Source organism: Calonectris borealis, chromosome 14, assembly GCF_964195595.1.
Source record: "Calonectris borealis chromosome 14, bCalBor7.hap1.2, whole genome shotgun sequence".
NCBI classification, from domain to species: domain Eukaryota; kingdom Metazoa; phylum Chordata; class Aves; order Procellariiformes; family Procellariidae; genus Calonectris; species Calonectris borealis.
The window spans coordinates 13750251-13764475 of record NC_134325.1 but is presented as its reverse complement, the minus strand read 5'-3'; the positions used below and the strand labels follow the sequence as shown (position 1 = coordinate 13764475).

At 38.5% G+C, this 14225-nt stretch overlaps 1 protein-coding gene across 1 annotated transcript in view; it reads right to left on the bottom strand.

The window, feature by feature from the left end:
• Positions 1–6319: 6319 nt before the first annotated feature.
• MPPED2 (metallophosphoesterase domain containing 2) overlaps positions 6320–14225 on the bottom strand; it is a 106785-nt gene continuing 98879 nt past the window's right edge. The window contains exons 5-7 of the mRNA XM_075162785.1: positions 13808–13923; positions 11022–11135; positions 6320–7750 (exon numbers count right to left, since the gene is read on the bottom strand). Coding sequence (XP_075018886.1) covers positions 7632–7750; positions 11022–11135; positions 13808–13923 — 349 coding nt within the window. The 3' untranslated portion in view covers positions 6320–7631. The remainder of the gene's footprint in view (positions 7751–11021; positions 11136–13807; positions 13924–14225) is intronic.

Here is a 14225-nt window from a genome sequence, read left to right as displayed (position 1 = left end):
AAAAAAAAGTGAGGTGGGATGGTCTTAAAATTGTTCCTGTCCTGGGCACCCTGGCACACACCCTCGTAAGCTTTATCAGAAGGAGGAAGATTTCAGTAAACAAGTCACAAAATACTGTTTGTCTAACATTTGCAGTAGTTATAGCCTACATACTTAAGCCTGGAAATCCCGTATGTCTTTAGAATGCCCCTTCTGGTATCTATTGGTTATCATTAGTTCAAATGATAGCTTTAATGTGAAATGTTTTGTGGGTTTTTAAATTATTTTGTTTCTCCAAGTTAGGATTAGGAAGCTGGCTCATTCTCATTGGAAGCTCTTTCCAAATAAAGAGCTGTGGGGAACCAAGCAGCAGCAAGCTGTCAGATCAGGAGATAAGGATTCAATCCTTACTTTGGCCACAGGTCACTGGTGACTGTGGCTGATTGTCTCATGGCTGCTCCAACAGTACCACTGTGCTTAAGTCTAACTGGTAACCGTAGTAGCTCCAAAGCAACCTTGCAGCAACAGGTAAGATTTTTTGCATTGGACATGTCACAAAACTGGATTTTTTTTACATACTTCTAGATACGCTAAGGCGATGGATTTAAATGCCACCAAAGTGATGGGGTGTCCAACAGGATTTCTCAAATGTTCCTGGCAATGAAAGATATCTGAAAATCTGGCCTCAGTTTGATAATAGAAACCCAGATCAAAGATAAAAATAAACCACTTGAGTTTCATTTTAAGCTGATATAGCTATTGGATTTCAAAGTTTTATATCTAGTATAATTGATTATGAATAATAAGCCTACGTATTTTGTAGTTTTAAGTCTATAGTAAATTCAATAGCACTTTGTACAAGAAGTTGTTCTGCTGATTAGGAGACCTTAATCAATACAATTTAGCTTCTCTTAGGAACTGCCACTCTCCCAGCCTGAGTTGGGCTTGAGCCAGATGCCTTGAAGTGTCAATACGATGCTCAAATATGTTGTCTCCAAAATTCTCTAGATACCTCATAACACAAAGCCAATAACAATGTGGTGTTACTGACAGAGCTGTAGTCTGTATCTTACAGTAATGTAAGGATTTTCAGACCTTTTAAAGAATCTATGCTAGTGATCATCTTCAGAGAGTTTCAGCTAAGCTAATTCATCACTTATTTGCCTGCTGAAGAAAAAATGTAAGATGCACTTTAACACTTTAAGATGATTGATAAAGGTTTTGCTGTGTGTCTGATAGAGATTGCTTGTTCTGTTAGCAAGAGCTTGGTTTTACCTGTTTATCCTCCCTCTATTCTATCTTGATTAAAAATGCAGGAATTGGCTTTGATTTTTGTTTTCTGTCTAGCTGGAAGTCTCCCCTGTCACAAGCCAGCCTGTGTTCCAGGATCCTGGGATGATTTTCATAGCAGCAGCTTTGTTCTTGGGGTAACAAAGGAATTGGTTTCTCCATCTATTTGCAAAGGAAAGCGTACAAAAAGGAAAACTGTAATTAAAGAGCTAGAACACTGCTCAGGAGATGCATATTCAGTTCTTAGGATTGTGAGATCTCCTGTGTGATCTTGGGCAAGTCGGTCACTTTTCAATCTGTCAAACTCCTTTTTCCTACCTTTTCAGCATCCTGTCCCTCTAGCCTCAGCCTTACATGGGAGATCCCTTGTTATGTGCACAATGAGCTCCCAAACAAACCAGATCCATGCTGACTTTGGGCAATACTACCTACACTAGCAAAAAAAGAAAAGTTACACTCCAGTTGCAGTGACTCTCAGCAACCAGAAAAGGAAAAATAATTTGCTGAAATACTCACACGCAACTGAATGTTGAAAACGCTTGTACACAGTATGCAAAAAACTTAAAATTTGTTGGGTTGTTCCTTTCCTAACGTTTCATCGTTGAAAGCCCTTGGCAACAGACTGACACGTTTGAGCCACATTAATAGTAACAGTAGTACAAAAATACATTTTAGTGGGATTTGAGGAAGACTTAAGTCTTTTGTTTTATACTTTCAAGTCTATACTTTCAAGTCTACTTTTGAATATTTTGTAGTTTGAGAGTCTTCCCTTTTAGGACTCTTGCGGTCCTAACTCCTCAGTTCATAAAGCTAACAAGTCCTATTGTACCACTGAGCCATCTACCTAGATAAATACTACCCACTCTTTGAGGAAGAGATGAATGTAGGCCATTCATTCAGTTATCCTAACCTGAGGTACATGTTTCTGTCAGACCCTCTCCCATGAACGTAGGCCTTAGGTACAAAATAGATTACTAAATTGTGTAATAAGAACTGCAGGGAAATGCTGCCTCGAAGAAATGAACAACTTCCTCTAGATTCTATTCTATAATAAACAAAAAGTAAATTGCGCCTGAGGAAAACTTCCTCAGAAAAACTTAAGAGGCAAAACAAAGTGAGATGTATCCTTATAGCCACATCATAAATTAATCGTTACAAAACTGGCTGGCTCAAATCAGAGATGGAGGTACGGAAAGCGATAACTAGATGGAGAAAAAATAAATCAATAAGGATGACTGAAAAACGATTTAGTGCACGAAACTCACTCAGACTTCTCTTGCATTTTTTCTTGATTAGGCTGACAAGAACCGAAGTTGAAAATGTTAAAACCCAACTTTAGCCTTCCATGTTGCACTTAGGCTGCACTCATTTATTAGAGTCTCTTTCTTTGTGCTTCTATAGGTCAGACAGTGTTTTGATGGCTGGGATGTTCTGCAAAAGGGCATAGGGTGTCCTACAAGGGCTGACAGCTGACATAGTTGTCCAAGCCTGATCATAACACGATTTTATCTGAGTAGCAGGTGAATGTAAATTAGCAACGATGACGGTGCATAAAAGACTGGTTACTGCAAATGAGGAATCTGCAAGGAAGTTAGGATCTGTATCCCAAAATAGAGGAAAGACAAAATACACTGCTTTGTGTTGCAGGCTTTGTTCCATGCAGCTTTTACAATGCATTTCTTTTTCCAATAAGAAGCTATCATGTTGGGCAGGGAAAAATCAGGATCCCTGCCTGTCTATAACTGCTAGAAAATATCAAGTTAAAAAAAAAATGGGGTGGCGGGGGCGCCGTGAGAAGAAGAGAAGGGGTGAAAAGAAAATTCCAGAAATGTAATTCAATCAGGTGTGGTCAAAAGCAAGGTCTCAAAGAAAGCCCTTGGGCCAATTTAACAGAGAATGGAAGAGCTACAGCGTTTGGAAGTCTCCCTGTGACTTAAATTACAGATGGTTTCCAGGAGTTTCCTTAATAAAATTTGTCTAGGGAGAAAATATTGGTGTCAGTGAGGGGAAAAAATCTGATTCACGGAAAATGGAAAAGAGAAAGGCAGCTTCAACCAGGAGTTAGTCATCAATCTATTTCTTAGACAGAGTCTTGGCAAAACCCATTCTCCTGGTAGAACTTGCCTGGAGTAGACCAGATTGATTTGACAGTCTCTTAGCCTAATAAATGCTTGACCTCAAGGTCTGCTGAATTCACTAAATTCACTATGCAGAGAGAATTGGGAACCAATCACCTCTGGGGAACATCCTGTTCTGCAACCCTCCCCGATAAAGGCCTTGACTGCTTTCAGCCTTATCGAGATGACTAGATGAAAGCTGCTCTCAGAAGAAGAAAGGTTAATCGACTATGCTGCTGTTAATCAATCACTTGGAAAGATTCAGCACTTACAATAGGTAGGTCCCTCTTCCTGCCAAGGGGTTCTTGCATGTTAACCAGGGACCATCTCCTCCAGTTTGAAGGATGAGTAACAGACAGAAACACAATCCAGATAGATGCCAGGTGTCCGATCCAAAGCCAGCTGAAGTCAATAGAAAGACTCCCAGTGAGTTCAATGGGCTTGGATCAGACCCCAGAGAAAGACTTATTATCCAAGGTTTAGTCTGCATGCAAATATGGAGCTACTTTTAGTAGTAAAGGATCCTTGAAAAGAAGCAGATTCATCACACTTTTGCCTCCCTGTGAAATCAAACTTCTTCAAATCATACTGTGTCCCATTCACCCTGACTGTCAGATATGGCTGACATCCAGCAAAGGAAAATTACCTGCCTGTGACAGCAAAGACAGACACGTATACATTGCAAAATCTCTCGAGAGTACAGAAAGAAAAAATGCCAAACTGCTAATGTTTTCCTGGCCTTTTTGTAATTGCCGCTAGCCAAAATGATAGCTTTCTCAGAAGAGGAAAAGGTAGATCAATTTCTGAAGGGACAAAGAAAAACTGAGGGAAAAAAATTAGAAAGAGGGAATAAAATTAAAAAGATCCTGCCATGGAGAAGAACAAGTTCAGTGCTGAACAACCAGCAGTATGCAAGGTGAAGCTGACAGAGCCAGAGAGAAAAAAAAATACAAGAGAAAACGCAAGCTTAGAAAGTACCCCTGAAGATTGGGTATTTCTCTAAATTAACAGCTGTATTCAGCATCAACATCAACTGATGACAAAGCAGTGACTATCCTTGACGCTCGTCTAAATGGAAGTAAAGAATCTTAGCCTGTCGTTACAAATCAGGTCCTCATATCCCAGTGCAGAACCACTTGATAACACGTCTGCTGCACCACACAGCCAAAAAGCCATACGGCAAACAGTTGAAACCAAAAGATACGCACTTTTAGGATATTTACAGCTACAGGTGCCGTTTTATAGTTTATTGCAGAGTCTGGTACAGTCCTTTGCTTCTTTGAGGCATTGCTTCTGGTATTTTCTCACTACCAGTCTCACCCAAGGCAGACTCCTGGCTGAACTTATGCCAGCCTTTACTCATCTGGCTCTGTCTGCTGCCAGAAGGCTCCAGGCTGCTCAAATCCTGGATCAAAGCTGGTGGCTTAAAATTTTTGCTTTAGGAATAACCCAGTTTTCACTACAGGCAGATACCTGAAGTGGAGGGTGACAGACTGGTGCCATGGACTGTACCTGTCCTAGCTAGTGAAGAGGCGCCAGGTCCTTCAGAAGGCTGGAGAGCAATCAGATGCAGTAGCTATTCTCTGCTCCTCTGGAAGTTCATGGCACTACAAAGCATCCCAGGCGATGGCTATTTCCTCCTTATGCAGTGACAACAAGCAACAGATCAGCGAAAGAGAATGATCTAAGGTACGCTTACGATTTCTCTGTGCTTCAAGAAAACGCTTTATCTGAGAAAGGACAGCCATCTTAAATGTAGCCATGTTCTTTGCTAGTAAACAGCTGTGGTTACCAAAACCAATTCCCTAGTCTTCCCATTGCTGGCTGAAAAAACCCCACAAGACAGATCCTGCATCTACATCCAAAAGGAAGGGCTGGTATTTGGTGGCTTTTTTCCCTTTGACTCAATTGATAAAAGAACCAGCGCTGCAAGCAAAGCAGGGCAGATATCATTAAAGAGTGAAGGTGCCTGTCTATTCCATAAGGAAACCTGACAAGAAATTCCACATACAAAACAAGAACTCGATTTAAGACGTACAGCAGCTTCTTTTCCAGAAAAGACTTTGGTGTAGCAGCCTTATAAATCTGAGAATTTCAGCCTAACTCCATAATTATGTGTAATGCGCATCGCATCAAAATACACGCAGCAGTCCTCTAAGTAGCACTCTGCTGTAAGAGCCTAGAATTTGTTGTCTATAATCTTTGTATCAAATAATGTCAGAAGTTAACAACCTGCTAAGATAAATGGGAATATTCTGTGGTCTCCAGGTCTTGTTTCATGTTACTGCAGATGCAGATTCATGAAACAGTGCCTTATCTTTTCATGTTTGCAACTGGATTTTCACAGCCGTTAACTTTTATTTTTGGACAAGATTCTGTTATTATACACTTCACTGTATTGCAACAATACCAGCAGGTCCTGTTGTGTTTGCCATTCTACTGGCATACGCTGAACCACACTCCCCTGCAATTCACTTGCCAGTGGTGGATCCCCACAAAACTGAGAAGAGATCCAGACAAAAAGTGATACATTTCACCTATGACTATTCATTTCTTAACCCACAGCGGATGAGCGTAAGGCACCTTCAGCTCAGTACTAATGACCAAGTGAGGAAGTACAAAGGTTACTGCCTAATCAATTTTCCCTCATGTCATCTGGAATGGTATCCTACAAGGCTTAACTGCGCAAACTTGGTTGCACTGAATTCTAATATCTGAAGACAAAATCTCTTCTGTCTAAAAGGAATGGAAAGATGGATGGCAGAGAAACGGAAGGAGAAGTCTGAGTGCTTTATCGACCCAACTGACGTCCTATGACTGGTAAGCAATAAAAATTTATTGAGAAATATAAAAGTTCTTACTTACCCTTATCACTGCCCCTCCAAATTGTTAATGCCACAGAAAAATGCAAAATTCCCTTAAACCACATATTTAAAAATCTTGCAATTTTATTTGCATATAAAGGCCGCTAGATATAATATCACAATAAATTTAAAGAAACAACTGCTTTTCTAAATTCCATTAACAAGGTAACATAAAACAGAACAAAGCTCAATAGCATTTACAGTGGTAGAACAGAAATAACTATCTGCAACAATATTTTGTGCTAGCAAGATTGCATTTACACACAGTGCAAAATAAGAAAAAGGAAATAAAAAGACAAGAAGAATATTTAAATATAAAGGACAACTAAGCCTTATTTTAGTTAGGCTTGATTGTATCCATTTGACTCTATACATGCCTGAACTACGACAAAGATTTAACTCGGGCTCTCGAAGGCCTTGAGCACTTGGAAAATGTGTCACATCCTTCATAATTTAGATGTGCTGTACAGCATAATTTTGCAGATGCTATACTGGCAATATTAAATCCTAGCTTAGTTATAATGCACAAAAAATACATATATATATAAATTCATATTTAAAAGGAGTCCGCATTTACATTTTTTTTACTGCATGAAATACCTGCTCTTTGCAGCTTTCACCCCCAGTCTTTTAAAGCTAAAATAATTTAAAAACAAACAATAAAAGGTAGATATCACATACAGGCTGTGGCTATCTATATCAGTCTTTAACGTATAAAGCAGGTAGAGACAAACAACTGAGAAGTCTGTTCTCCTCTTGGTGCATTCAACTGTTAATAGAAACAAGTTTCAGCACATGCACACGTATCAAGAGGTAAACAGACCCCAAAATATTGTTTGTGCTACTAAAAAAAAAAATTGATATAAATGGAGATGAAAAGCTAACATTTAGACCTAGGGAAAAAGAAGACACTTAAAAAACCCCGACAATAACATAAGTTGTGCAAATTTGGGTGTTTTTAAATGCTGCCTATTTTTTAGCTTATAATATAATATTAAAATAAGGTCTCTCACTTATTAAAAGAAAGCTTGGCTGTCCTTTTGAGAACACTATAACAATTTACAATGGCAAATTTATTGAAAAACAAAATTCATTTTACAAATTCACAATGCTTTATCAATTTAAAATGAATGCTGCATTTCCAAAAAGCACAACCTCTAACTTTTCTTCTTGTTTCTTTTGTACCAGCAATTTACAAAAAAAAAAACCCCAAAACAAAAAAACAAACAAAATCAAAACCCACCCCAAAACAAAAAACCTCACAGTTCCCCCAAATTCTCCTCCCCCCGATTTTGAAATAAACATGTAACAGAATGTAAGTTTTATAATTAGAAAATGGCAGTTTATAGACCTTCCCCAGTTCCAAATGTGCAGTAGTGCTTCATGATCCTTGAGGGGTTGGAAGGTCAAATATAATTGGAGGGTTGGTTGGCTGAAAGCTGACTGTACATGTTGAAGCATTGATGTACGTTGTGTAACCGTCTGTCATAATGCCATAACCTGTACGGAGAATGTGTTACACTTACTGTAATATAAACAAACAATACTGCCCGTGGGCAGCTGCGCTGAAAGCTTGTTGTGGGATCGATGCTTTGGAATAAAATTAAATGAATCCCTTCAAAATGATACAAGCTCTTGAAAGCTGCCACAAAGGCTTGACTGAAAAAAATACAATCTAGTGTATTTGAAATAAGAACTGATGCTTTTATGTACAAACTTTTTTCCCCCATGGAAAATCCTCCGTTGCAATTGGATACAACAGAAACAGAGACAAAACCGCAGATGTACTTTTTCTAATTACTTAATTAGTGAGCTGTAGTTTGCATGCCTGTAATGTCTGTCATAAGAAAAAGACCAATCAGGAGCATTAGAAGTAACTTTGGTTTCACCTACAAAAACCCCTCTCTGGGCAATGAGCCGAACCTGGTAAGCTTTCCCCACGCTAGCCCTTATCATCCAGTTCCTCACCACAGGACTGCCAAGCTGGTGTTCAGCTGGCTTGTGAAATCTCAGAAACTCATTAGCAGGTTAAAAATATACATACATACATATTTACTTATATATATATATTTACTTTTATATTTACTGTATATATAAAAATATATATACACGCTTTAATATATAAAAAAGCATATATAAAAGTGTATATATATATTTATATATATAAACACACTTTTTATATATACGTATATATATAAAAGTAAATATGTATGTGTGTGTGTATATATATGTATGTCATCTACCAGTGAAAATCATGACTAAGGAAAGGAATCTCCTGCTATAAACACAATAGAGCACTGGAGGTCAATGGATGACCCCTAGCTTAAGCAGAAGATTGAGGTGAAGGTTAAATAGATGACTGCTTTTCATTACAAAGGCATCTTGAGAACTCGTTCCCAAATAAAAAAGCAAGAAGTGAGTATCAATCACAGGTTTTTCAGCATGCCGAGGACTTGACTCCTCAGTAACACCATGGCATCAGTTTCAGGGTGCTGAAGACTGTTCTCAACCTTCTAAACGTCTGCCCAGCAATGCTCCTGCTCAGAGCGCATCCGAGGAACCAGCAGCAATGCTGTTTCTCTGCTGGCCCGTATCTTCTCTCACACTTGCCGCACAGGAACAGGACATAACAGAGAGTTGTGCACTCCAGTAATTTTGGGCAAGTGGAGCAAGCGATAGCAATCATTGAATTGAGTCACATTGAGCCTTCGTTCAGCAAATGTGATGTGAGAAACTGAATGATAACAGAAGTACAGAGATATGAGAGCTTCTGCCCTCTCGGTCTTACAGTCAGTCTCTCAAGGATAAGGAGATAGGGCTCCAGTTCCACCAATGCAAAAGGTGAGAGAAAGCTTTGCCATTGTTTTCAGTTGACATTAACAGAAAGCTAACAAAGCAGCTAGAAAAAATCTAGGAAGAATTTGGCACAAAATGTACTTTATTTAAAAAAAAAAAAAAAAAATCAGAGTTTCATGGAGGAAGAGAACTTCCCATCACTAACCCACAGGGGAAAAATGTTTTTCTTTTAAACATCATGATACAATACAGATCACCACCGTCTAAAAGCTAAGATAAATAAGCTACCCACAGTGTCTATCAGAAAGAATAATCACTTCAGAATTGCTGCACTGTCTGCCTGTATTAGTTTATTTATTTAGACTCGCAATTTTGATTTAGATCATCTCATGGTGGGTAAAACCTTGTTTGCGGTTGTTCTCGCTTATCAACCAAGAAAAAAACCTGCATCACCAAAATGTGTGTATAGCCTCCGTTGATTTAATGGAACATGGTGCATATTCATCTCAGCTGCAGCTGGATGAGAAATAATTGCACTGCAAGATAATGCTCTTAACACTTGGCTATTTCTTTCTGTACTGAAACAAGCCATTCTTATGTCTTCTGCATAAGTACTAAACAGGATTTTAACTTTTTGTTAGTATTCTTTAAGAATGTATTTGAATGTTCACTTTTAATATGTGAATACTACCTTTCCTATGAGATTTAAATGTAAGGTGGTGCATGTAGTTCCTCAGTGCTTTCTCGTAATAATGATCTTGTACATTGAAATACCTTCCTCTCCCATTACAACTAGAAGTTTCATCATCCAATGTGCCTACAAAGGCTGTAGACAATTTAGATGTTTTAGCTGGAAGTCTTGCTGTATTCACTTATTCTTAATATGCAAGGATTAATATTTATACAAAATATCCAATCTTTTCCTGGGTGCATTAAAAGACTGCTATTCATGCTGCTATACTTAAGGTCATGTCAGTATTTCCATTATAAACTCTTTATTTATAGACACCAGGCATAAAACTCATTGTATGAAGTCACAAGGGCTTCAGAAAAACCAACAACACTAGTTGAGAAAGCTGTCCTTTTTTTATTTTTCTTTTATGAAGTCCTCCAAATCTTTAAGCCTATGGAGAACCTAATTAGAGTCAATGGAGAAACCTCCAGGGGGGACAATATAAAGCATTTAATGTGTAATTTCGAGTTCTAGGGTCACAGTGTCTTACACTCTCTCTCAGGCAGAACTCCTAGTGTTTGTCTCTCAGCCACATGAAAGCTACAAAATTGTATTAAACATTTAAGTATCACCAAAATGTATTTAATCTCTCAGTCTCTTCCCCTGCCACAAACTGAGCTTATTGTTGCTGAAGCTTCACACTCTGCCTGATCTGGTACTGACAGTGGAGAAGCATCTCTTCTAAAATATGAGACTGCTGCAAGGTAACACACACAGTACAAACTGTATTACAGGATGCTTTTAGAAATGTATGCAAAGTGAGTTCTGGCAATCTCTCCTCCTAATGTCTGACTCAAGATGCCCTCCTTTCTGCTTTTCCTTATAGGCTGAGGGAGGTGAGCTGAGACAGTAAGTTGTCTTTGATTTTCTTTTTATTCTAGCACCTTTCTTGGCTCCTGTGCTTGGAATAATGGGGATAATTTTCATTTTGGCTTGCAAGTGTGGGGAATCTCATCTGTTTCTCTAAGCAAGTTTGTCAAAATTTGAATTGCTTTCAAATAACCTGTATAGAACAACCTTTGCACAGTGAAAGATGTAGGTGGCTAAATGTAGCACACATTCCTGAAACAGTCTGGTTTAGTTCTGGCATAAATTTACTAAGTGCTGTGCATGCAATCACTTCCCTCAACTCCCTCCCTACTTTAGTCTAACATGGCATTATCCACCCTTTGCAATACACCATCAAAATGTGCTGCTTTGAAATCAGCCTGAGATCGGAGAGGGGAGTAGTGCTCTCCTTACCTTCATGAATCCCACCAAAGACATGGAGTTTGGGCCTTACTCGCCTCTGCACCGTGTTCAACAGTTCCACACAACCCACTCTCTGCAGCTCCTTCGGAACCCAGTCTCGAAAACCTGAAGGAAAAATGCAATCAATACTATTAATTTTCTCTATTCAGGTAAGGCTTCACGTAGTCTTTCAGGAAGTCATAATTCACAGAAGGTTTATTACATTATCTGCAGTCATAACCTCGCCATTAAAGCACACGATAGCTTTTAAGAAATGTTTCACTTTGTCTTCCTTAAGATTTCCTCCATCTGCATTAATATTTTTCTGGATGTGATTTTTTTTTTTTTTTTTAAACTATAGGTTTAAACTCATCTTCTACCTTGAAACCCTGGGACATTTATTCCTGGCACTGCTGCAGATTTTTCTTCCCCTTCTCCTGGCTCTTACAGCAGGCAGCTTCCCAAGCCAGCTAGGTGGTTACTCCAGAAACAAGATATCTCTGAAAGATCAGCTGATCTACGACCCGATACCTCTGCCACCCCAAAGATTTAAAATACAGTCTCCCACAACTTCCAGAGGTCTGCAAATGTCAGGTTACTTCTGAGTCCCCGGCCACCAACAGCAAGCAACGTGCAGAATAGCTTCCAACAAGCTAGTGCCAATTGACTACGTTGCCACTCAGTCCTACAGATAATATGGGAAAATGCACAAAAGGTGACAGCCGTTATTACAGAAGTCTGCTGCCTGGACTAGCACTGATAAGGATCAGCAGGGCAAGAAGAATGAGGAGGAGTAAAAGGGAAATCAAGGAGCCACATCCAACTCTAGCACCGTTCTACTAACTTTAAAATAATTACACCCTGTGCCAAGTTTATCTCAGGTAGTAAAAACATGTTGTGACATGAACTTGACTGAATTTTGGAGAGAACAAAGAGTCCAGTTACAACTCTACCTCCCTTAATATTTATGTAATTTAAAAAGCAGCATTTTGTCAATATTACCATGCAGGCTGAGACTTAGACCCCCTCCTTTTAGGCACAGTACTAACACCTAATCTGTGTCTGTAGTTAAAATACAGTGCCAACCTTTTGAAATTGAACTTCATTACCTCCATCAAAACCAAAATTTAAGTACGCTTATTCAATTAAAGCACTCATTAGTGTCTGCAGCATCACAGTATTTCTATATGAACCCAATTCAGAGCAGATAGATTAGCAACCCATTTAAAATAGCACCCAGGAAACATTATAAACATGCTTGTGGGGTTTTTTGCTTCTTTGGGAAAATAAAGAGATTAAAAGAATGCTATTCAAAGCGTTGGTTTTCAATATCCGGCGTGCTCCACTGTCAGTGGATGGTGTATCGCTGCTTTATCAAAGCAGCACGCTGGTAGCTCTACTAAGATTAAAGAGAATTTGCAGATCGTCTTACAACATTCTCTAAGTAGTATTAAAAGAGTAACCAGGATATAAAAGGAGTGGTAAGTACATTACTGGTCAAAAACTTTCTCTATTTTTTTTTCCCCTTAGCTCTGCTTAGATTGCTGACTCTTAACTTAATTGTGGCACAACATATAAGCATGCATTAATTCCTGACTCCACGGTCACTGAGAAGCTCTGTGAGAGCACTGAGCCAGCCTGGTAGCACTTAAATGCTGTTTTATAATAGCACCTTGCAATTCTGGGAAGTTTTTTTTATATTCACTACCATCTCAGAATTCAGTGACTTCACGTGACCATGTGATGATCTGACCCCCTGGATTTCAAAAGCTTACTAAAACCCTGACAAAATCACGAGCCTACTAACAGTCACGGTAATGAAGAAGAGGCTGACACACTTTCTTATCCTGACAAACCATATTTATAAAAGGCAGATGCTCAGTGGTTGTAAAACCAACTGAAATATTTAAAATATGGTCCCAGACTGCTTGCCACATGTGTCTCAAAGAAAGCCAATAAATAATATGCGATACTATCTTGTGGGGTACAGGATAGGGAAAAAATAGTGGGAATTTTCAAGTGGTTTTAGTGTGGGCTTTAATGACGTCATGCCAAAACAGATATGCCACAACTCCTGCTGAATGATCATCTTAGTGTCTTTTTGAGACCATCAGAACTTAGTTTAGAACTTAGAATTAAAATGGGGATCAGTGAAGTACTCACACTTACAAGGCAAGCAAAATTGAAAAACTTCAGCTGCTTAATGAAAAAACAAATTATGCATTCATAGACTTGTGCTCAACTGCCATTAGTTCGAGTAAGGAACAATTATCTGAGAACATTTCCTTCACAAATTTGCTGTAAGCCAATTAATATCTTTAAAACTACTGTTACATATTCTAAGTTTACAAGGACATTATCAAGGAGAATATGTGACTACATACTCCTGAACTCTTGACTGCATACTTTAAAACCTTAAGGAAACATATCATTGTAGTGGAAAAATGTTTTAAAAGTTTTAGTCAATCTCTGAAAAATCATATGGGATTGGAAACTGTTTGTCAGATGAATACTGTTCTTAAATAAAATGTCAAACTATAACGGCTACGGAGTCAGATATTTGATCTTCCCTAGCTTGAGTTTAACAAAAAATTTAGCTTTTATTAAGAAAACACCTGGAAGCTCAACAGACCTGCTAAGCCTAATCATCACTCTTCACTTCTTCCAAAAAGGCTTTTTAATTCATATTTTTGAGTTACGGTGTGATTACAGTACAGCTTATAGCATTATTAATTTTGCTTATTTTGAAAGTAAAATTCTCATGCAAAAAAATCACACACAGCTTTTGTTTCACTTACCAAGGGGAGGTCCATGTGTCATTAGTATATCAATTCCCTCAGGAATAAGGTTCCACTTGTCTAGCAAAGACTGACCTCTGGGTAGGTTAAAGCCCCATCCATTAAACCACGGTGTCCTTTGGGGGAAAATAAGATGAACTGCATCAGTGTAAAATAAAAATCTCTTCCCTTCTCCAATTTTTCTCAATTAAAACAGTTTCTGTTCTTCAGAGATTACTTGCAGACAGCCTTTTTGAAGGGGATGCCTCTAAAACAAACTGGTTCAAATACATACATACACTAATCTATACGTTTGAATTTAGATTGATGTCTTATGCTCTTTTTGTACTTCAAGAGTATTCAGCCCTGGGGGTGTTTACTCACTACAGAGAAAGGGGAAAAAAGTTAAAATAACACAGTCTAAATCTAAAGCTTTTTT